Genomic DNA, 25215 nt, shown 5'->3' with positions numbered 1-25215 from the left:
CAATTTACAAATACGTTGCTTTATGATAAATCTCCTGCAAAACTAAGCTCTTTGATTTTTAGACCGACAAAACAAGACATTCAAAGACACACTTTGGCTTTTCAGAAATAGGGATGAACTTTTTTAACGTTTTCTGTCATTTTATAATGCAGGCAGGTCATTTGATACTGAAAAAAAATATGTATTTGCAGTATCTCGGAGAAGGGCATCTTATAATTCCTGATTTTATCTCCAGCATTGAATGGGCCATAGAATGTTTTTTGGGGTTTTCCCTTAACTGTAGCGTGTTATATAGGTTTAGGGAGTTTTTCTCCCACAGTGAACTGCCTCCATTGGACTGCTTTGTTTACTTCCTGAACATAATGACATCACTATGTTACACTTGCACTTCTTTTCGCTGGCTCTCTAACAAAGTATACGTGATAAGCTAAGGGGCGGGACATCTCCAAGCGGTTGACCAATCACAACAGAGCCGGCCAGCTAACCAATCACAGCAGACTGGGCTCTGGTTTCAGAGAGAGTGTGAAAAGAGGTGCTGCAGCACAGGCAGTATGAGAGAAATAAAGAGCTTTTTGAACATTAAAGCATGGAGACATGTCCCAGGAGAGTCACTACATACTGATATACACCTGAACATCAGCAGGAGAGGACTCTTTAAAGTGGAGACACTACATACTGATATACACCTGAACATCAGCAGGAGAGGACTCTTTAAAGTAGAGACACTACATACTGATATACACCTGAACATCAGCAGGAGAGGACTCTTTAAAGTAGAGACACTACATACTGATATACACCTGAACATCAGCAGGAGAGGACTCTTTAAAGTAGAGACACTACATACTGATATACACCTGAACATCAGCAGGAGAGGACTCTTTAAAGTAGAGACACTACATACTGATATACACCTGAACATCAGCAGGAGAGGACTCTTTAAAGTAGAGACACTACATACTGATATGAAACTGAACATGAGCACAATATGGCCCCTTTACATTCTTGAGGAAAGTTTGTTTTTCTTGCGATTATTCTTGATTATTTATTGTTTAAATCCCAGGAGTCAAGGTGTGTTTGGGAAAGATATTAAACCCCAAATTGACAGTATGAGACAAACACATGTTTTAAATCATTATTGAATACCTGGATCATAAATACAATAACCCAGACAACATGCAGCCTGTATCACCATAGAAACACATTATGTTTGACTCATGGCTCTAAAAAAAATTCCAAAGTTTATTATCATAAGTGGAGACAGAAATGACAGCTGGTGTTCTGCAGGTCAGCCTGACTTCAAACCTCAGCTGATGTTCGTTTTACTTCTCCAAAAGCACATGGTCTCAGATGGGCTCAATAAAGGGGTAACATGTAATATAAGTGCCAACAATTTCTGTCCAGTTTTGCAGCACTAGGTCAAAATATGTTCCATCTGAGAGTGGATGGATGGAGAGCCGGGGCCCAGCTGTTCCCTTTAATATGTCCTGAAACGCTCATCATTAAAAACATTTTTGGAAGCTTCGTTGGGAATAAATCTGCGGAGAAAAACAAAACTCTCAAAAAGCAATTTAGAAAGCATTGTACGCTGGGTACATGAGTGTGTTTTCCCCCAGAGTTATTAGTCGACATGTCCCTAAAAACACTGAAATCTGAATTGTAATGCTGGTATTTTTCCATTAGCAGAGGTAAAAACGTGACTCAAACACAGAAGCCTAAACCTAATGTCGGTCCAATGTGTGTGTGAATTATTTAACATTTTAAACAACTGTAAATGAAATAAATAGGTCAATGCGGATATGTCTTAAGCACTGCCAGTCTCTGACATGCAGTATAAGTGAATCTGGGTTATCTTTTTTGCTTTATTTAATAGATTAACAGGAAGGTAATTATCCAAAAACTCTGCAGTAAATATTCAGACTGTATACGTTGTCCTTAAAATATCCCATTTTCATTCGGGTTCTTCTCAAGAAAGGCATACTTTAAACAATTGAATGTCGAGTGGGGGTAAACGCTATTCATACAAATTAATTGTATACAAATCTGTATTTAAAAAAAGACCACATGGCTACCTTGAAAGCCTTAAACGACCTTTAGGTTGAATCCTTCAAACAAGCCCTCAAAACCCCATTTGGACCCCCACCCCCCCTTGTCACAATTCATAACTGCGTTTGTTAAATGTGACTTCTGTAAAGCAGCTTTGTGTGTCCTGAAAAGCGCTATAAAGATTAAACGTATTATTATTTATGAATGTATTGTAACTTCGTAATGAAATGTTTTCTCTGCAACTCAGCGACGGCTTCAAGTTCATCAAATCCCTCAAAACTCACCTTTACTCTCGCCCTCTACTCCTTATCCTCTAACCCCTCGCCCTTATTCCACCTAGCTTAGCACTTCTTACTTTTGTTGTTATTGTTTCTTCTTTACTTGCTTCTAAAGCGCTTTGGGCCCCAGGAAAAGTGCTATATAAATCTAATGCCTTATTATTATTATTATTATTATTATTATTATTATGTCTTGAGTGAAATAGGGAAAACATAACTCCTGTTTTGTGTGTGTGTGTGTGTGTGTGTGTGTGTGTGTGTGTGTGTGTGTGTGTGTGTGTGTGTGTGTGTGTGTGTGTGTGTGTGTGTGTGTGTGTGTGTGTGTGTGTGTGTGTGTGTGTGTGTGTGTGTGTGTGTGTGTGTGTTCAGTGGTGGAAGAAGTACTCAAATCTTTTACTTAAAGTCATAAAAACCACAGTGTAGAAATACCTCATTACAAGTAAAGGTTTGGCATTTCGAAATGTTACTTAAGTAAAAGTACAAAAGTAGTAGCATCAAAATATACTTAGAGTACCAAAAGAAAAGATTATATTTATTAAGTGTGTGTGTCCTCTCTTTACTTCCCTCCCAAACAGTCCACCTGTCACTCAGACTCCTCAGGTCCTCCCCTCTTCCTCCTCCCTCTTCGGCCTCCATTGGAGACGTTTCCAAAGCCTTTTCTTCCTCCTCTCTCCACCCTCACCCCATCCCTCAGCCCCTCCCCCCTCTCTCCCTTTAACTCTGCCCTCACTCCCCCGGTGAGTAAAAACATGAATTTCCACTCAGAAATATTTCACCTCAGCTACAGAGAGGAGTCGAGCACTTTCTGCAGGATGTGGAGTGTGTGTGTGAGTGTGTGTGTGTGTTGAGGTGATGATGGGTGTGTGTGTGTTGAGGTAATGAGGGGGGTGTGTGTTGTGGTGAGTGCAGCCTCTCAGTGAGCAGCTGGATCAGCAGCAGTCCCTCCGCGCCGCAGGTGAGTTCAACTTTTCTCCACGTATTTGAAGTGTTTTCTGATCGGGTTTTTATTTTTTTGATTACTTAAATATACTTTAACCGCAAATACAAGAACAAATAGAACCCATGGTCCTGATATCATTTATTTGTGAATGAATAAACTCTAACACTGCTTACTCTTCTGTCACACATTTTTATTTTTTAAACCAAATTAGAAATTAGATTCAGCTCCTAGCTTTTTAATACTATTATGTACATTTAGTTTAAATACATAAATATTATTAGTATTATTAATCGCAATATTTTGTGTGATATCTACTGCTTCATTTTATAGATTTATTTTTCTATTAATAATAAAACTGTTGTTCAAAATAACGAAAAATTAACATATTTTTGTTTATTTCTTGTTATTTTTTATTTTTAAGTTAATATGTTATTATTATTATTTTGTGTTCATTCTAATCATTAGTGTATTGTACATATGGTATTCTATTGGTACTATTGTTGTTGTTTGAAATTATATATTTAATTGTGTTTATTATTTTTTGTTGTGATGTTTTTGTCTATCCTGATATTTTTTAAACAATAATAAAATGTAATTTTTTTTTATATTTTTTGTTTTTTATTCATATTTAGTCGTATATCTACGCATACTTTTTTAAAATTATATAAGTTCTCTTACTGTTCTTTTTGTTTTTGTTTGTTTTACTACTTATTATTTTATTATTGATGTTGTTTTGCAGGAATTAACAAAAGGACAGACTTCTGTGTTTGTGTTTTGCCCTAAATGGATTACAAAGCTGTTGAAAAAATGTATTTGATAAAACATGGAAGGTTCTCTTGATCAATAAATCATACACATATCCCGTTAACTATCACATACGACAAAAAGAGCGGCAAAAACCTGAAAAATATTGAAATTATTAATTACATTTTCTGTCATTTAACTAATCTTTTAGTGGCCTTACTGTTGCTCCTTTCATTATGAGACTATCATCAGTAATAATCCTAAATAAAAAGAAATGTGTTTTATAATATGTTATGTACTGAATTTCATTTCTGCTCATTAGGATGTTGCATGAAGTTTTGTCGATGCCTTCAATGTCAGGAGTCATGAGGACACTTTTCTGTCTCCTTCTCTGGAAGAAAGCAGCAGGTAAGAACATCAGTGGGACTCTTAAATAACGCAGGACCGACAAAATGATCTTTGCAGATGTATGGCAACCAGTCCGTAGTTGTTATTGCCTTGAGAGGCATGACGATCCATTTTTCAGTAATCCAAAAATATTTCCTTTTCCCTTTTGCCAGGATAATATTTGGTTCCTCAAAACACAAAGTACATATATTGTTTGTTCATGGAAACTAAAACTGACCAGCAAGAAAACGTCAGTGCTTTTAGCCCTTTAGGAAAAAATGTTGAAGGGTTATTTAGTCCACTTCAGACTCTTTTGGCCTTTACGAGTAGAAAAATATGAACCTGGTCAAACCCTTTTTTCCGCATCTGTTCTTGAATCATAAACACAGAAGAAAACCATTTGATCAGTGCAGTAATAAATCCTAAAATCCAGAAATTAGTCAGTATTTTAGCACTTTTGGTTCCCCTAAAATAACGTGAGTGGTTAACACACTGAAGAGATTCACACGTTTAGTTCGACGACAAAAAATACACATACAATTATATTCTACGTTTCTTAAACAAGTGTCTAAATGAGACGACTAAAAGTCATTACACCCAAAATTAGCCGCTTTAAGCTTAGCGGTGGTGACGTGAAGTCATGTGACCGTGCTGTAGTTCCTTTATAGCCCAACATTAGCCTCCTTTAGCTTAGCGGTGGTGACGTGAAGTCATGTGACCGTGCTGTTGTTCCTTTATAGCCCAACATTAGCCGCCTTTAGCTTAGCGGTGGTGACGTGAAGTCATGTGACCGTGCTGTAGTTCCTTTATAGCCCAACATTAGTCACCTTTAGCTTAGCGGTGGTGACGTGAAGTCATGTGACCGTGCTTTAGTTCCTTTATAGCCCAACATTAGCCTCCTTTAGCTTAGCGGTGGTGACGTGAAGTCATGTGACCGTGCTGTAGTTCCTTTATAGCCCAACATTAGCCTCCTTTAGCTTAGCGGTGGTGACGTGAAGTTATGTGACCGTGCTGTAGTTCCTTTATAGCCCAACATTAGCCTCCTTTAGCTTAGCGGTGGTGACGTGAAGTCATGTGACCGTGCTGTTGTTCCTTTATAGCCCAACATTAGCCGCCTTTAGCTTAGCGGTGGTGACGTGAAGTCATGTGACCGTGCTGTAGTTCCTTTATAGCCCAACATTAGTCACCTTTAGCTTAGCGGTGGTGACGTGAAGTCATGTGACCGTGCTTTAGTTCCTTTATAGCCCAACATTAGCCTCCTTTAGCTTAGCGGTGGTGACGTGAAGTCATGTGACCGTGCTGTTGTTCCTTTATAGCCCAACATTAGCCGCCTTTAGCTTAGCGGTGGTGACGTGAAGTCATGTGACCGTGCTGTAGTTCCTTTATAGCCCAACATTAGTCACCTTTAGCTTAGCGGTGGTGACGTGAAGTCATGTGACCGTGCTGTAGTTCCTTTATAGCCCAACATTAGCCGCCTTTAGCTTAGCGGTGGTGACGTGAAGTCATGTGACCATGCTGTAGTTCCTTTATAGCCCAACATTAGCCACCTTTAGCTTAGCGGTGGTGACGTGCTTTAGTTCCTTTATAGCCCAACATTAGCCACCTTTAGCTTAGCGGTGGTGACGTGAAGTCATGTGACCGTGCTGTAGTTCCTTTATAGCCCAACATTAGCCGCCTTTAGCTTAGCGGTGGTGACGTGAAGTCATGTGACCATGCTGTAGTTCCTTTATAGCCCAACATTAGCCACCTTTAGCTTAGCGGTGGTGACGTGCTTTAGTTCCTTTATAGCCCAACATTAGCCACCTTTAGCTTAGCGGTGGTGACGTGAAGTCATGTGACCGTGCTGTAGTTCATTTATAGCCACACATTAGCTTTCTACTTCTGGTAAAATGTTCTGTTACCAATTACCTGATTGATTCTGACTCAAAGTGGTGCTAATATGGAGATTATCCGGCTGATCAAAACGGATAACAAATGTTTGTTCGCGACAAAGATAATTCAATTTGAGCAATAGTCAAATCCAATGGAAGAATCCCAATGACGTTTTGACGAGGGAGCCCTGGCAATGCCAACCTCAATCTAGCCTACACAAATACGTCATCCCTGCACCAAAGTCACTCCTCTACTGTTCCTTAGCTCAAAGTGTGCAGGTGCGCTGCTCGGTGGGGCCGGTGGGAGCGCTGCACCCGGTTCAGAGTCGGCTGGAGCGGTTCGATGTCGGGCCGGGCTGCGCTGCCAGAGAACGAGGAGACAAAGAAACTCATGTCATCGCAGTGGGGAGAGTTACAAACAGCCCAGAAAACAAGGTAGTTTTGGTTCAACTGCCCTTCCTTCTAACTCCATTATAACTTTAAATATAATTACTGTTGGGAAAATACTGAATGTACTCTTCCAATATCAGATGATAACAAAGGTTGTGAACATGACAGGATGTATGATTATCTAGAAGAGCATCAGGACTGTTTTAGGTATATACGATATCTATGTGTTTACTTTTAGGAAAAAGTAAGAATTTTGTGAAAAAGTAAGAATTTTCAGAAAAAGTCAGAATTTTGTGAAAACGTCATTTCTTAGGAAAACGTCAATATTTGGCAAAAAGTCTGAATTTTTAGATTTGAAGAAAAAGCAAACATTTTGAGAAACAGCTCAATATTTTGTTCATGACAGGATGTATGATTACCTACAAGAACCGGTATTCCTCCATCTTGTGACTGTGTAACTCCCTCTCTTGGATATCAGCATGTGAAGGACACTGTTCAGGAACTAGTTGATGTTCTGTATGTGATGACTCCTTCCATTCTGGAGAGGATCACAGATACATGGATCCTGAGGTTGAAGCTCAAGCCGGTGACCAGTGATACTTTTCTAACACGTCCTGTTCCACATCACAGCCTTTCCTCGTCTGTCTGCAGGTGACGGTGTTGCTGAAGCCTTTTTCTCTGACGCCTCTCAGAAACATCCACCTGCTGCTCAGCTCCAAGATACCAGTCAGCTGGTGGCTGGAGGCCGAGAAACTCCCCCCCAACCTGCCTGTACTGGTGCAGGTCAGTCCATCATATCCTCAATGTCTTTTAATCTCAACTACCTATAGAGTGGTGCAGGAATGAGTCCCAAAACCCAGAAATGAGTCAGTATTTTAGCACTTTTTGGTCCCTTGGCTAGAAGTAAACGTGTTTTTTTTAAAATGTGTTTTTGGTTGTTAGTCTGAAATAAGGTCTGAGGTTAACACAAGTCAAAAACATTTTAACGTTTTGTTCTACGACATATCGGCTGACCCCTGAAAGGTCAATTCCTGAAGCTTTTATGTCTGAAAAATGGCAGTTGCTAACGAGTAGCCAAATGAGACCATTAATCGCCATCACGCCAAACATTAGCTTTTCAAGTTTTGTTCTACGACATCAAATACGTCAGTAAATACCCCACTGGTGAATGAAAAAAGCTTTTAATGTGTAAAAAAAAGTCTCACAATGTTAACACTAAGTAGCAAACCGCAAACAAGCTTTTTACTTATGCAGATTTGAGACTTTAACAGTTAAAAGTGGTTTTATTATACACAGAGCTTATTTTTCTACAATATTGCAAAATCCAATGGGAAATTGGCTTTTCAACAAGAACCCTTGAGATGCTAACATCTGGGTTAGTCTACACAATTATCCTTGCACAACTTTATCCTCACTTTAAATATCTTTTAATGCTTACCTTTTTTATGTTGCATCAACTTCTTTGCGCTTGTATTCTAGGTATCTTCAAACTCCAGTGTGCATACCAGCTCGCTGCATTTAAATGTCCAGACGGTGCATTCACTGCCTTTTCATCCTCGTGCTCTGCACCGCTGGGCTCTGAAACACCACGGAAAGCTGTCCTCTTTCACACACACAACTCACGGAAACCGAGTCTACGTCCCACTGGGAGAAGGTGAGCCGCCAACAAACCAAATATAATCTCATAAAATCTCAGTCTTTATTCAGGTTTAATGCATATTTATAGAACAAATCCTGTGCATTTAAAAGGGAAAATGGAGATTTGCTTGCCAAAAACATTGAAGATAGTTTGACAAACAGGTTTCTTATATTTCTTTGGGAAGATTTAGATGAAGTCTAGAATTTTTTTATAACTTTGTCTATTTTATCAAACCCTCTACAGACGCATTCCCATAGATCTCAAACTATTGTTAAACACAAGCTTCTGTGCACTGGTTGATAATCTTATCTCCACTTTTACCAGACATAAATAGATATTGAAGTGACTGTTATTTTGTTGTGTTTCTATCTTAATGTGTGCATATGTATAAATGTGTCTGTTGATTGTGTATTTATAGGATATACATATTGTATACATATTTTTATATATATTTGTGTTTTTGCATAAGGGATTGTGGGAAACGGTATTTCGATCTCTCTGTCTGTACACACAAACTTTGACTTTGATAACACCAGACTCAGGTCGGACGGATTGCAGAGAAAGATCTTGCTTGACCTACTTCCCTCTCATCTTGTTTCTGTGCTACAGACCCCAGCCTCCCTGCTGTGTGCCAGCTGCAGTCCGTGTTCCTCTCCAATAGCTACGTGACCTCTGACCTGCAGACACAGGAAGTGCAGGGCTGCAGTGACGCTCCATCAGGAGGGATCAGTGCTGAAGTCCATGTGATCAAACTCCATTCAGCGGGATCAGGACTCTGTGGGTGAGGGCATGGATCCTCTGAAAGTCCTGTATGACTGTTATACAGCATGCAAAGTTAAGGCCCAATTCCAAACCGCCCCTTACACCCTACCCCTACACACTACCCCTCCGTTTGCGCATTCACGCGGAGGGTCCGGCGCATTAAGTGCCCTTCCAAACCAACGAGTGTTGAGGGGGAGTGGGTTATGTTTACAAATTGTTCCTGCTAACATTGACTGATAACCTGCACAACAAGAGACATTTAATATTATCATACAGATGTTAACAACTTCATGTTACCTCGTATTATTTCAAACTCAGGATCATTTAGCAGTGTTTAGTCTAGAAAACGTTAATTGTGTGCATTTTATTATAAAGTTGTGTATATTTGCAGGGACTGATGGTTTACAAAATAGAAACACCAATAGCCGCTTTCACACCAAGTACTTTGCCGTACTTAGTTCCCAGCACTTAGTTCCCAGCACTTAGTACCCCCATGGAACTAAGTACAGATCGAGTTCACACCGGAATATGTCGCCTGAGGGAAGATTACACAAATGAAGCCGCTGACGTCACTTCTTTTTCTTCTGCTTTGGGTTTACTGGCAGGCCGCAAACCACTTCACGGCGTATGCTGACACCCGAAGTCCCCGACCGGAAGTCCCCGGAGTTGGGGAGTGGCTTCAGTAGAAGCTGCTGGGACTCCCAGCAGCTTCTACTGAAGCCTTCCGAGTAAATCGTCAGAACGCCAACACCTCCTCATCTCCACCGCTCCCATGTTTTCTTTTATGTTGCCATAAGTTATTCTCTCTCCGTTGGTGCGCTGGGCTAATGCTAATGCTAATAATGCTAATGCCAGCAAATACAATGGCGGCTTCAAAAAACTTTTCAGAGATTTCCGGGGCGTGGTTTGCAATTCGCCCAGCCAATCAGAAATTGGTACTTTTTTCTCCCCAGGAAAGTACCACCTCACTAGCAGGCACTAAAAAGGAGGGAAAAGTTCTCATGAACTAAGTTCTCTTTTTGGTGTGAACGCAAAATCCCAGGAACTATTGGAACTAAACGGGAAAAGTACTCCGGTGTGAACGCGCCTATTAAAGATTTTTTGGGTTTCCTTTTTTTTATTTATCCAAGAGATGCTGATTTGAAAACGTTGTTACGAAAATGTACGGCATTTCCTGTTTCTGCCAGAGAGAGGGGAGTTTGTCCCAAAGCCTCCTGCTGTTTTTACACCCTCCACCTGAAAGAAGGCAGCTTCGTTCAGCTGCGAGTGTGACTACAGACGGAGTTCACTTCATCACTGAGGGAGATTGGGTAGGGTGTGGTTTGGAATTGGTCCATAATCTGTGTGTCTCTGTGTTCTTCAGCTCTCTCCAGGTGGAGGTGATTGTCTCTCTTCTGCCCCTGAAGGTCGACTCAAGGACGCAGACGGTTGTTCTGATTCTCAGCAGCTCGGTGCCCGTCAACTGGGCGATTCATGCGCCTGGTGTCCGAGGTCAAGTTTCTGTTTATGTAAGGGACACATCTCTCCTTTGAATCTGAATTTGTCATCAAAAAAGAATATTTCGTCAGACAACAATCAGATCTGCAGCCACAGCTTCCCTCTAAGAAAGCACATTTTTGTATCGACTAGTAGCTAAAAACTAGACGCGCCGGAGAGGAAGCAGGGCTTATCGCAATAAAGATAGATGACTACCCTTTTGCGATAGTGCCACGTTAATTTATTTGCACAATTCAACTACAGGAGTGTAACAACCCTTGCAAATCACCCACATGTTCTGTTTTTGTAAGGGCCACCTTGTGTCAATATAGCTTGGTTTGCAATCCGCCCAGCCAATCAGAAATGGGAACCTTTTTCTTCCATGAAAGTACCTGTTCTCTAGCAGGGACTGAAAAGGGGGTGAAAAGGTTTTCATGAACTAAGTTCTAGTTCCGGATTTTTTTGGTGTGAACGCACATTTTCTGAACTAAATCGGAAATATATACTGGGAAGGGTACTCCGGTGTGAAAGCACCTATTGTGTTCTTCGTAACCAAATCTCTCTCAGAGGGGCGTGGGGAGGGGCTCCTTATTTTCATCTAAAGTAACAGACAGAGAATCAGCACTTTTGAAACAGGGCTGAAACAGAGGGGATTATGGGTAATTCTGCAATGATCTGTTTGGTGTTTGGAGCCAAACACTTCAGAGACATGTTTTGTATATATCTGAGACCTATAATATATTGATGAAAAACAGTATAATAGGAAACCTTTAACAAAATCACGACAGAAACTACAAAGTTAAGCCACCAACAGATTCAGGTATGACTGCAAACTTGGCAAGTATCCTGTTCTGTCCTTTTCCTTGATTATACCTCATAACGTACTCGTCATGATGTCTGTGTATCTGTAGTCCTCCCACAGTGTATCCCCGCCCTACCCAGCAGAGCCGGACCTGACACTGTCCATCACCCTGACCTCTGACCTCTCCTCAGTACCGGACCTTCTGGTTTGGACCCGTGAGAGTGGACACCCCCATGTGACCTCGTACACTGAGGCTGACCTGGCCAATCGCTTTGTGATCCAGCTGTCTGGGGGCGGGACAGGTCAGGACCGCTGTCTGTCTCTTGTTTCCATCATTGTGTGAGTGACCTGAGTGATTCGATTTAATATTGAAATCCACCCCTAGTAAAGTTATTTTATGTGCAGAAGTATTTGCTAGGGTAATGAGTGGTGCAGGAATGAGTCATAAACCCAGGGATTTGTTAGCATTCAACCACTTCCTGTTCCCTCATCTAAAAGTCAATGGTTTCTTGAATGTGTTTTTGGTTTAAATAAGGTCTGAGGTTAACGCAAGCTGAAGAGATTTTAACGTTTTGTTCTAAGACATATCAGCCCCAAAGGTGAATTCCTGAAGCTTCTATGTGTCTTAAAAAAGGAGCTTGCTAACGAGTAGTTGGATGAGTCTATTAATCGTCATCACACCCAACGTTAGCCGCCTTTAGCTTACTGTAGTGGTGGTGTTGTGAAGTCATGTGGCCGTGCTGTAGTTCCTTCATAGCCCAACATTAGCCACCTTTAGCTTAGCGGTGGAGACGTGAAGTCATGTGACCGTGCTGTAGTTCCTTTATAGCCCAACATTAGCCTCCTTTAGCTTAGCGGTGGTGACGTGAAGTCATGTGACCGTGCTGTAGTTCCTTTATAGCCCAACATTAGCATCCTTTAGCTTAGCGGTGGAGACGTGAAGTCATGTGACCGTGCTGTAGTTCCTTTATAGCCCAACATTAGCATCCTTTAACTTAGCGTTGGTGACGTGAAGTCATGTGACCGTGCTGTAGTTCCTTTATAGCCCAACATTAGCATCCTTTAGCTTAGCGGTGGTGACGTGAAGTCATGTGACCGTGCTGTAGTTCCTTTATAGCCCAACATTAGCATCCTTTAACTTAGCGGTGGTGACGTGAAGTCATGTGACCGCGCTGTAGTTCCTTTATAGCCCAACATTATCATCCTTTAGCTTAGCGGTGGAGACGTGAAGTCATGTGACCGTGCTGTAGTTCCTTTATAGCCCAACATTAGCCACCTTTAGCTTAGCGGTGGTGACGTGAAGTCATGTGACCGTGCTGTAGTTCCTTTATAGCCAAACATTAGCATCCTTTAGCTTAGCGGTGGAGACGTGAAGTCATGTGACCGTGCTGTAGTTCCTTTATAGCAGTAGCTTTTTACTTTATTTTAAAAATTATATATGTAAATTATATTATCCAGTTATTATAAAAGCAGTGCTAATGTGTGGAAATTATCCTGTTGTACAAAACAAAAGTATCATAAACGTTTGTTTCCAACAGATCCTATTTTCTGAAATAATCAAAAATCAAAAGTTAAAATCCAATTGGCTTTTTGTCGAAGAAACGCTGGAGATGCTAACCTTCAGTTCGGCCGTCATGAATACATCCTCCCTGCACCATATTATTCTGTTTACCTTCCTTTTGGATGAGGAATGAAAGCGGAATATTTCCATCGTATTTGTGAATGGAAGGTGTTGAAGTGTACGTGTGAGTATACAGTATAGTGTCACCTCTCTGCCTCCTCTCAGATGTGGTTGTGAAGAGTCTGGTCGGTGCGAGGCCTCGCTGGGCGGAGGAGCACCGGCTGAAGCAGTGGCTGAGCGGAGGAGGGAGAACGGGAGGAGGACGGGAGATTTTCACGGTGCAGTGTGAGGACGGACGCCTCAGCGTGAGCGTAGACCAACACATCCTGCAGGTCTTCATACCTCAGTATCAGATCCAGTGTTTGATGTACACAGTTCTTAAAGGTCACCTAGTATGCAAAATCCACTTCTTCACGTCTCTTCTACATCAACATGTGTCCCCTCTTCTTCATGTCTCTTCTACATCAACATGTGTCCCCTCTTCTCCATGTCTCTTCTACATCAACATGTGTCCCCTCTTCTTCATGTCTCTTCTACATCAACATGTGTCCCCTCTTCTCCATGTCTCTTCTACATCAACATGTGTCCCCTCTTCTTCATGTCTCTTCTACATCAACATGTGTCCCCTCTTCTCCATGTCTCTTCTACATCAACATGTGTCCCCTCTTCTCCATGTCTCTTCTACATCAACATGTGTCCCCTCTTCTTCATGTCTCTTCTACATCAACATGTGTCCCCTCTTCTTCATGTCTCTTCTACATCAGCATGTGTCCCCTCTTCTTCATGTCTCTTCTACATCAACATGTGTCCCCTCTTCTCCATGTCTCTCCTACATCAACATGTGTCCCCTCTTCTCCATGTCTCTCCTACATCAACATGTGTCCCCTCTTCTCCATGTCTCTCCTACATCAACATGTGTCCCCTCTTCTCCATGTCTCTCCTACATCAACATGTGTCCCCTCTTCTTCATGTCTCTTCTACATCAACATGTGTCCCCTCTTCTTCATGTCTGTTCTACATCAACATGTGTCCCCTCTTCTCCATGTCTCTCCTACATCAACATGTGTCCCCTCTTCTTCATGTCTCTCCTACATCAACATGTGGCCCCTCTTCTCCATGTCTCTCCTACATCAACATGTGTCCCCTCTTCTTCATGTCTCTTCTACATCAACATGTGTCCCCTCTTCTCCATGTCTCTCCTACATCAACATGTGTCCCCTCTTCTCCATGTCTCTCCTACATCAACATGTGTCCCCTCTTCTCCATGTCTCTCCTACATCAACATGTGTCCCCTCTTCTTCATGTCTCTCCTACATCAACATGTGTCCCCTCTTCTTCATGTCTGTTCTACATCAACATGTGTCCCCTCTTCTTCATGTCTCTTCTACATCACCATGTGTCCCCTCTTCTTCATGTCTCTTCTACATCACCATGTGTCCCCTCTTCTTCTTGTCTCTTCTACATCAACATGTGTCCCCTCTTCTCCATGTCTCTTCTACATCAACATGTGTCCCCTCTTCTTCATGTCTCTTCTACATCAACATGTGTCCCCTCTTCTTCATGTCTCTTCTACATCAACATGTGTCCCCTCTTCTTCATGTCTCTTCTAGATCAACATGTGTCCCCTCTTCTTCATGTCTCTTCTACATCAACATGTGTCCCCTCTTCTTCATGTCTCTTCTACATCAACATGTATCCCCTCTTCTTCATGTCTCTTCTTCATCAACATGTGTCCCCTCTTCTTCATGTCTCTTCTACATCAACATGTGTCCCCTCTTCTTCATGTCTCTTCTACATCACCATGTGTCCCCTCTTCTTCATGTCTCTTCTACATCAACATGTGCCCCCTCTTCTTCATGTCTCTTCTACATCAACATGTGTCCCCTCTTCTTCATGTCTCTTCTACCTCAACATGTGTCCCCTCTTCTTCATGTCTCTTCTTCCTCAACATGTGTCCCCTCTTCTTCATGTCTCTTCTACATCAGCATGTGTCCCCTCTTCTTCATGTCTCTTCTACATCAACATGTGTCCCCTCTTCTTCATGTCTCTTCTTCATCAACATGTGTCCCCTCTTCTTCATGTCTCTTTTACATCAACATGTGTCCCCTCTTCTTCATGTCTCTTCTTCATCAACATGTGTCCCCTCTTCTTCATGTCTCTTCTACATCACCATGTGTCCCCTCTTCTTCATGTCTCTTCTACATCAACATGTGTCCCCTCTTCTTCATGTCTCTTCTACATCAACATGTGTCCCCTCTGTGGAAAGAGACTCTGAAAGTTTCAGGAACAAAGATTCTCTCTCTTTTTGTCCTGATCCATTTCTATAAAAACCTGTCTGAAAATTAGCTGATCAGATTTTGGCCACTTTATGATGTCATAACTATGTTTTGGCTTGTGTAACCATTAGCCAATCAGCAACCAAGGTAACCCACCCTACCTTGAAGTACATTTTTAGCACTAGGGAGCATTTTAGTGTCTAACTCATTGGTTTTACAATATTGGTTAACATTCAATATACAATCACCAACCTTGTTACCAGCGAGCTGCAGCCTTAAGGGATGGGAAGGGAAGCCAAAAGGAAGAGCCAAAAACTGCAAAAGGCCCAACTTTTCCACACAAGTAAACGGGCTTGTTAGTTTGCTCGTTGTACGAAAAGACTCTCCAAGGAGTCAGCAGTTTTTTCCAGTCATCAAGCCTATACCCAAACAAGTCTATTTTTCACAAGCCAAAATTAGCATAATCTCACTTGAACTAAAGATGCATCTTGCAAACTAAGCTAGCTAGGTAGGTCTAGCATTAGTTGGTAACTACGTTTGTTATAACACCTCCACTAATGCACTGAAAACAGCAACTTTAAATACAGAAACACACAAATTGAGAATCAGCATTGTTAAAATGGTAATTTCTAGCACTAGTAGTTCTTGTTAAACTTGAGAAAGGAGGTGAAATGTGCAGGGGCTCGCCTAAAGGCCCAGACACACCGCGCCAATTTCGTCCGTCGATAGATATCTGGTCGTCGATGAGCGTTGTGTCGACCACTCAGATTGCCGTGCCGACACCTTTTTGGCCAAAAACCAAATCACTCTGATTGGCTGTTCAGCTTAGCGAATCAGTGCATGAGAAGCAAAACGGAAGTGAGTGACCCAAACAAACGATTAAGAAGGCACACACAGACGGCTATCTTTTTTCATTTTCATCTCAGCTGGACGCAAGAGTTTATTTTTCATCACAGCGATCTGGAATGAAGAAACCGAAGACCAACGCACACGCTATTTGTTTTTTTGTTTATATCACGCAGTCTGTTCTTCTTCTCTCGGTTATCACGCAGTCTGTCTTCCGGTTGTTGCCTCTTTTGAATGACGAATACACACTACCGCCGCCTGCTGGTAAGGAGAGTTATTGCCACTCACGCATGCGCAGCTCGTACGTGCTTCTTGGCCGTCGGCTGAAGTCTTTGCGGTGTGTTCCAGTGCGACACATGGCCAGGACGCATGAGACGAGAGGAGACACAACAATCGTGTTCCGTCGGGACGAGTTCTCTGGTGTCAGTTTGGTGTGTCTGGGCCTTAATGCTGATATATTTCCTGGAACTTCCAGTGTTTTTTAGTTAGAAATCTACACGTTTAAACCAAAGTTGGGTTATTTAATAGAGAGATAAAGTATTTAACTAAATCTATTTCAGCTGAAAGGACAGAGTCTTGCACTGTAACACAAAATCTGACAAGGTTACAGCAGAAAACACACAGGAAAAGACACAGGAAAAGGGAAGGTCTCAGCCAATCAAATTTACATTACAGGCTATTCAAATGCTGGCTAGATGATGTAACAATGCATACATGGTGATTCATTACAGGGTATTGAACATTGCTGGCTGGACAGGGGGTTAAGTATAGACATGTTAATTATAACAGGTAAAATCCGTATGATAATTTGCCTGATAATGGTCAAGGCGACACCCTGTCTGTGCAAAGCTTGAGAACATTTAGTAGAAAATCAAAGTTATAGTGACCTATTTTTAATTAAAGGAGACTTATGAACATATTCATTTGAAAGTTACGTTGTCTAACATCACTTCTCCTTTTCAGGGTGTGTCTGGCCCTGTGGTCGCCGTGACTCTACGAGACTCTGCATGCCAGGGCCAGTCTAACGGCAGCCACTTCCTGTTGGTATTTCCGGTCATTTCCTGCGGGACTGAGGGTGTTTTCACAGACAGGCCTCGAGGGGTGCAGTACAAAAACATGGTGAGAAGAAACATATTGTATAACTCTCTATAACAAATCAATCAATCTATCTACCCATCTATCTATCCATCTATCTATCTATCTATCTATCTATCTATCTATCTATCCATCTATCTCGTACTCAAAGGGGCTCAGGGACACAGAAGTTTAATATATGTTTTATTGTTGGTATAATAAAGCCTAAATTAAATATATTTTCATTACATAAACCAAGATCATTACATGAACAGATCTGTTAGGAGGCGGTTCGAGAAAGAGAATACATCAGTAACAGAAACAAGGCCACATCTTCACATAATGGACACTTAAAGTGGTGGTAAGTGGAAGTTTCCCACTGTGAGACTCATGACCCAGGTCACGATGACCAGGAACAGTGGGGCGTCAAAGCCCAACAATGGGAACAAATTAAGGTTTTCTAAGCAGTAAATTGGAATTGCGAAGTGATTTTAGAAAAGTAAAAAGACAAAACACAGTGGCAGAAGATGTATGTAATGAACCACTATAACAAATGTAAAAAAATATTGTACTTTCCTCTATCTTGCTTTTGAGAACCCTTGCGAGAATTGCAGCAGTCCAAAGGCAAAGAATTGTATTTATTTATTTGTATTACATGTCACTTGTTAGACACTTTTATCCAAAGTGACTAACATACTCAATACTGTGGACAATCCCCACAGGAGCAATTTGGGGGGAAGTGTCTCAGGGACACAACGACATGCTGACTGCAGCGGGGTTTGAACCTGTGACCCCTGATCCAAACACATACGCACAACCCACTGCGCCACACACCTCCAATTTTCTTATTCCACACATGGCACTTATTTAAAAAAATGTACACTTTACACAGATGTTTGTGTTGTAGCCCAAGGTGGAAAGGAGCAGAGAGGAGAACATCTTATTTTACCTGCCCCTAATACAAAAAATACCAAAAAAATGAAATAACAATAAATAGCCACAGGCTCAAGATTTATAGAAGAACTGCCAAAGTTGGTTTTATACGAATAATCCGAATAAGGGTTAGGGTTTGGTATAGGGATGAAAATGAGTCAGAACTCACTGAGGAAACTCATTTGCATATTGTCGTGTTAATGGTGGGACCATCAGTGAGTCTCAGAGGGGTCAGCGGTAGGACTTAGGCCTCAAAAAGCCGTATTTGACAGGTTACAAATCTGGAACTTTTCGTATATTTCGTGTTGGCCCAATCTTTTCGAATGGGCCAGGAGAAAAAGCAGGAGTGTTGGGAAGGTGGTTAACGACAGTGACGCAATTTATTTAATCTAATCTGCTATTGCTACAAACAGCTGGGTGTCATCTGCATAGAAATGAGGATTGATATTATTCAGTTCATTGTTCTGTCTCCCTCTTCTCTGTTCAGGTGTTATTATGGAGGGCCGATCGTCAGTCCATTCTCACACTCAATGAGACAGAACTGAAGTCCAATATTCCCCTCAGCATACCTGTGAGTTATCTCTACATATGTGTCTTTATTCTTGTACAATAAATAAATAAGACTGCTAAACACCTTAGCTCTGTTAAGTGCCTCCATAAGCATTCGTCTGTTGTCATTTTGATTATCTAAATAGTTACCATCGTAATAAACAGTATTTAATATCATCTTACTGTGCCGTATTTAATTTTTGTTTATTTCATATTCTATTTACATGTATATAGACTTTTTGCACTATTTTTTATTTGTATTTTTGTATTTTAATATATAACTGTGTTGCATTGTTGGAGCTGCTCGGGTCATAAGATTTTCATTACCATTCCTACACTGTAGTTTATGTGCATATGACATTAAAACCTTTGAATCATGAATCTAAATTGTATCCTTTACTTGTGGTATCTTCATATTTATCTTGTCATTTTCTTATGTCCTCTGAGACAAATGTGTTTTGTGATATTGGGCTATATAAATACATGTTTGAATTGAATTGAATTATAACCTCCTGTTTGTCCTCTCAGTTCAGCTGTCTAGCGGGAGTTCCCCCCCTCCTCACATCTGTTAGTGTGGATAATGTTAACTCTCCGGAGAAGAATCCTGTCCCATGGGCAACTGAGGGTCCAGGGTCTGATCCAGGACTGAGGAACTTATCAACTCAACCCAGAAACAAATCCTGGCCTGTTCTCATTTTGAAGCTTTTTGTCACCGAGAGCTACGAACAAAGGCGAATCGGCCCCTGCGTCATAACTGCAGACCAACGTGTCTATGTGGAGGTCTGTATGTGTGCGTTGTATATCACATAACATTAGGAATGAGTCAGGAACTTCCATTTTCTATTATTCGATTCCCTAAATAAACATCTTGATCGTTTCTGGGGAGGCGTGTGGCGCAGTGGGTTGTGCGTTGGTGTTCGGATCAGGGGGTCACAGGTTCAAACCCCATATAGCATGTCGTTGTGTCCCTGAGACACTTCACCCCAAATTGCTCCTGTGGGGGTTGTCCACAGTATTGAGTATGTAAGTCGCTTTGGATAAAAGCATCTAACAAGTGACATGTAATGTAATGTTCCTAATAATAGAATCTAAGCATTTGGTCCATTACCAGGAACAACTTTATTGAACATCACTTGAACCAACGGTGTGAACTTTCTTTTGATTAGTTGTAGATGTCTGTTTTGTCAATATTGTTGTAGAATTAAGCCATGAAGAAGCCATGCCTTACATAGCTTTGGGTATCTCAACTAATCAACGCTATCTAGTAGGGATGCACGATATTGGTTTTTTGAAACCGATACCGATAACTTCCTGCTTCTCAAGACCGGTACCGATAACCGATAATAATATTATATATATATATATATATATATATATATATATATATATATATATATTAAATGTACCTGTAGTTTTTTCCTCGTTTTAGCCCTGGGGTCGTCTCTGGCAAAATTCTTGCCTTTTTCAAAAGCCTTGTCGATAGGTAAAAGCCCCGGTGCCTTTGAAGCTGGCTTTGGATTCGCCGCTAGTTTAGCAGCGCAGGCGTCTTCGTACGCTTTTAACACACCATCGTAGCGATGGCGATGTTTCAGGTGACTAATCAGGTTGGAAGTATTATAGCTCGTTGCCTTTTTCCCTCCTCGTGGAACTTCTGCATTGCATTTGTTAATACAAATAGCAAGCGAACTATCTAACTCTGAAACTTTGAAATAGTCCCATACTACCGACAACATGTTTGTTTACTGGCTTCACGGCCGCACACCATTTACGTCACAGCCAGACATGAGTTAGGGAGCGCTGGATTTGTGAAAAACTCCCCTCTTCCTAAACCACTAATACCACAGTACTGGCAAAACGGGAGGAGCCGAGTGAAAAACAAGCGCCCCTCATCCCAATCCACCCACACCGCAGTATCTTTTCCTTTTTTTCTATCCAAAAAATATATTGTATATTATCGGGGCTATTAATACTTTTATCGGGTTTATCGGGATGACGTCATAATTCCTAATATCGGACCGATAATTATCGTGCACCACTATTATCTAGTCTTTTTTAGTTTAACTCATCAGAAAACTTAAAGCTTCAACTCTTTGATCCATTTCACGTCAGTATTCATGCCCAATCTGTTTCTTGCTGATTTGTTATCCATCTCTTCTACAGATTTCAGCCAAAGGGTCCTTCATAGAAGTCGTGGAGGTGAAGTCGTGTGCCGTCTCTCCTCTGTCAGACTCAAAAAAGTCTCCTTTCTGGAGCGTCATAAGCGACGGCTGTTCCTCGGACCAATCACTGACCCTAACTGCAAAACCTGAAGATGAGGATGAAGAAGGAGATGGAGAACTGGAAGAGGAAAATGAAGAGACAGATGGACCGGAAAAAGAGCGAAATAGAGATGTCCAACAACAACAACTTAAAGTTAACAGAAGAGGGAGAGAAGCACCAGAACCGATAGAAAAGAAGAAAGCAATGAGAGAGGAGATACAACCTCTGAGATTTAGCTTCGTCCTGAGACCAGTTTATAATAACTCTGTTCAGTTCCTCCACTGCAGCCTTCTTCTGTGTACCTCCGAGTCAAAAAGAGGGGAATCGACAAAGGAGACAGGAAATACTGACTGTGAGGATGAACAACGTATCCCTCCACTTGTGTCTAGATCAACCCGACATCAGGTACACAAACATGTACACAATACAGCTATAACAAGTGAAGAATGGAGTATCCTGTTAAATGCTTCAAGGGAATAGTGGGAAATCAACAATGGTTTGATGAGAAGATAGATATCACCCTCTTGCGTGGTTACTAAAAGCTAAAACAACTAGCTGCAGGGGTTTAAAGTAACTAAAAACATTTACTCAAGTACGGTACTTAAGTACAATTTTGAGATACTTCTACTTTACCTGAATACTTCAATGTGTTGCTACTTTGTACTTCTAACCCACTTCAATAGTTTTTTACCTTTAGTTACTTACTTACTACTTCACAGATGTGGATGAATGATGTGAAATCTAACCAAGTGTTAAATCAGACTTTAGTTCCACCTGGAGTAAATCCACAAGCTACCCTGCAGTATACAAAGTCATTCAAACTAGCTGCACCTTTACCAGCTTTGAGAACACTTTCATGATCAATCATTATAAAACATATCTTATATATTATTCTCAAATGGACCAATCTGCACAATGACTACTTTTACTGTCGCTACTTTCACTATATTTTGATGATAATACTTTTCTACTTTCACTTGAGGAACATTTTCAATGCAGGACTTTTACTGTAACAGAGTATTCCTACACTCTGAGTACTTCTACTTTTACTCAAGTACAAGATCTGAGTACTTCTACTTTTACTCAAGAACAAGATCTGAGTACTTCTACTTTTACTCAAGAACAAGATCTGAGTACTTCTACTTTTACTCAAGTACAAGATCTGAGTACTTCTACTTTTACTCAAGTACAACATCTGAGTACTTCTACTTTTACTGAAGTACAAGACCTGAGTACTTCTACTTTTACTCAAGGACATGATCTGAGTACTTCTACTTTTACTCAAGTACAAGATCTGAGTACTTCTACTTTTACTCAAGTACAAGACCTGAGTACTTCTACTTTTACTCAATTACAAGACCTGAGTACTTCTACTTTTACTCAAGAACATGATCTGAGTACTTCTACTTTTACTCAAGTACAAGATCTGAGTACTTCTACTTTTACTCAAGTACAAGATCTGAGTACTTCTACTTTTACTCAAGTACAAGATCTGAGTACTTCTACTTTAACTCAAGTACAAGACCTGAGTACTTCTACTTTTACTCAAGAACAAGATCTGAGTACTTCTACTTTACTCAAGTACAAGATCTGAGTACTTCTACTTTAACTCAAGTACAAGACCTGAGTACTTCTACTTTTACTCGAGCACAAGACCTGAGTACTTCTACTTTTACTCAAGTACAAGACCTGAGTACTTCTACTTTTACTCAAGAACAAGATCTGAGTACTTCTACTTTTACTCAAGTACAAGATCTGAGTACTTCTACTTTTACTCAAGTACAAGATCTGAGTACTTCTACTTTTACTCAAGTACAACATCTGAGTACTTCTACTTTTACTGAAGTACAAGACCTGAGTACTTCTACTTTTACTCAAGTACATGATCTGAGTACTTCTACTTTTACTCAAGTACAAGATCTGAGTACTTCTACTTTTACTCAAGTACAAGATCTGAGTACTTCTACTTTTACTCAAGTACAAGATCTGAGTACTTCTACTTTAACTCAAGTACAAGACCTGAGTACTTCTCCCACCTCTGACTAGCAGACAGTTAGCTTAACTTAGTTTATCATAAAGACCGATAAGGCGACGTTTGGCTAATCCAAGCTAACCAACTGCTACAATACAAACAATAACAGATTACTGAATTTCCAAATCGACCGATCAGAATTAAGTTGGGGCTTTGTAACACTGTTATCCTGCTGGTGGCATAGCACTGCAAACCATGTAAATAACACAGAGGCCTTCTCCCTCTCCTCAGTGTGAGATCAGAAACCTCTCCAGGCCGATGGTGGTCACCGTGCCCATCAGCTCACTGGCACCCAAACCTCTGCACCCTCCTGTTGGACCAACACCCAAGAGACTGAGTGTTTCCCCAATGACCAGTCCAGACCCCGAGCACAGCAGTGAGTATCCCATCTGCTCAATGTATCAATGATACTGTTAGAGCAGGGATGTCCAAACTACGGCCCGGGGTCCAAATGCGGCACGCTGACCATTTTGAATCGGCCCTCAGCAAATCCAAAAAGTATAATGTAATATGGCCCACAAATGAAACTTGTGCTTGTCTTATATTGTACTTCTTAACTATAAATGTACAAATACATTACACAGTAGTATTCATGTGTTAAAGACCACTTTTCAAATAAATTCTGTCAATTAAAGTTGGAAGCATTTTCCAATGACTTATTTACATAACAAGCTTGAAATATATGCTTCATATTTTTCCTTATGATAATCAATCTGAGGCTTTTGTTTTAAGGGATGACCTGCCAACACTCACAAGAATAATTTACCTACATTTGATTGATTTTGCTAACTTATAACTGAACTTATGAGGCGATATACCTCTAGTGAGCGGTCCAGCCCTTCGTATATTTCTCTGTATGTGGCCCTCGGTGAAAAAAGTTTGGTACCCCTAAAATAACTGTTGCTCTGTCTCAATTATTTCCTAAGTACACTGCCATGAAAATTGGTGCTGTTAGCTAGCCAGCAAAGGGTATGTTCGTGGTAGCAAATCATTACAGACTGCCCCATCAACCCAATAAGATTAATGGTGGCTTCTTTACGACACCAAGATTCAAGATTCAAGGCCTTATTGTCATGTGCACAGTAGCTACAGTGTAGATAATGAAAAACTGAAGTCACAGGCTCCTCCAACAGGGCAACATGAATATATGTAGGACATAAAACAAATAAACCAGATCAAAAAGTGCAAGAGAATGATTTGAGATCTGCAAGTAAATACAAATAAAATAGAAATAGTGCAGCCTACTTTAGTGCTGCTCAACTGTTCGTCCGTTATGAGAGCACCATTAAGGTACTGATTGTGCATTTAGCCGTATGTTGCATCGGGACGCTCTTTTGCACTGAACTCAGCAACTGTAAGTAGAAGAATACGAAGATTTAGACCAAGCACAAGTCTATTTTCCATCTGTATTGTGGGCTTTACTTTTGATTTGATTTGTGTCTCCAGGCGCGGTAGAACAGACAGGAATGTTGATGGGCGCCGTCTTCATTGCCTTTGTGATGGGGGTCAGTCTGATGGGGGGCGTTTGGTGCATCTATAAGTACACAGGTAATAAGACCAGCTTCCTCTTGTCACTCAAAAACGTTGTCAAGATATATGTGTGTCCTTATTCCCGTGTCGTACAATTGAATTGGACTAATTAAAAGCATCAAGAAATCCATTTAAATCAATGTCACTGCTGTTGATCGTGAGTAATCTGATTTATTTACTTTGTTATTTTCCCTCTGTGGATTATTAAGAGACTATGTAATGATATATTTTAAAGGGGCAGGGCCAGCAGCACCTGGAAGAGAAAGTCACTTAACAGCCAACACTCGAGAAGGACACACCATCTATAATCTACTGTCAGCAGCTGATCAGTCCTCCAGCTCCGTGTAGAGGTAAGATCTGATGAGGACGGGTATTTAACTCAATCCTATTTTATACCCCAAAGTCTGTTAATACGTTTTATTCTTTATGTATTTGGGGTCACATTATATTAAATGTACAGTTTTGCAAATCATATATTTCTAGAGACCCGAACATTTCAAATAAAAATTAAATAGTACATTGGGGTTGTTTGAAATGACAAATATCTACACACGTATCTACTTAAACATATATGTTAATACGTTTTTAGTCTAACTGCGTATTGGACGTTTGTGGCACAGGGAGTGAAAAAGTAAAAATAGATCTGGGGCTTGGGCTGAAGTCGAATAGTCCGTTTAGCTTAGGAACCTTCCTAACCGAGTGAAATGACCCGGATGTCCCTCAGTGGCAGCCATGATAAGTGCCGTTCGAATTCTCTAGA

General features: G+C 40.9%; 1 protein-coding gene across 3 annotated transcripts in view; it reads left to right on the top strand.

Moving 5' to 3' along the window:
* The first annotated feature begins 2583 nt into the window (after positions 1–2583).
* Positions 2584–25215, top strand: part of engl (endoglin, like) — a 32525-nt gene continuing 9893 nt past the window's right edge. The window contains exons 1-16 of one of the 3 annotated variants that reach the window (XM_079641908.1): positions 2584–3279; positions 4331–4416; positions 6532–6701; positions 7308–7439; positions 8136–8310; positions 8905–9076; positions 10421–10565; positions 11445–11637; positions 13122–13288; positions 17042–17197; positions 18573–18656; positions 19163–19414; positions 20795–21298; positions 23157–23301; positions 24372–24473; positions 24691–24805. In XM_079641908.1, the coding sequence (XP_079498034.1) occupies positions 4332–4416; positions 6532–6701; positions 7308–7439; positions 8136–8310; positions 8905–9076; positions 10421–10565; positions 11445–11637; positions 13122–13288; positions 17042–17197; positions 18573–18656; positions 19163–19414; positions 20795–21298; positions 23157–23301; positions 24372–24473; positions 24691–24803 (2595 nt within the window). In that variant the 5' untranslated portion in view covers positions 2584–3279; position 4331 and the 3' untranslated portion in view covers positions 24804–24805. Of the gene's footprint in view, positions 3280–3914; positions 4417–6531; positions 6702–7307; positions 7440–8135; positions 8311–8904; positions 9077–10420; positions 10566–11444; positions 11638–13121; positions 13289–17041; positions 17198–18572; positions 18657–19162; positions 19415–20794; positions 21299–23156; positions 23302–24371; positions 24474–24690; positions 24806–25215 lie in introns of those variants that run through there. The other 2 variants (XM_079641909.1, XM_079641910.1) reach the window with 2 other exon arrangements.

This window comes from Notothenia rossii, assembly GCF_949606895.1.
Source record: "Notothenia rossii genome assembly, chromosome: 8".
Lineage (NCBI taxonomy): Eukaryota > Metazoa > Chordata > Actinopteri > Perciformes > Nototheniidae > Notothenia > Notothenia rossii.
The sequence above is the reverse complement of the archived record's forward strand: the minus strand, read 5'-3'. Positions and strand labels throughout refer to the sequence as shown.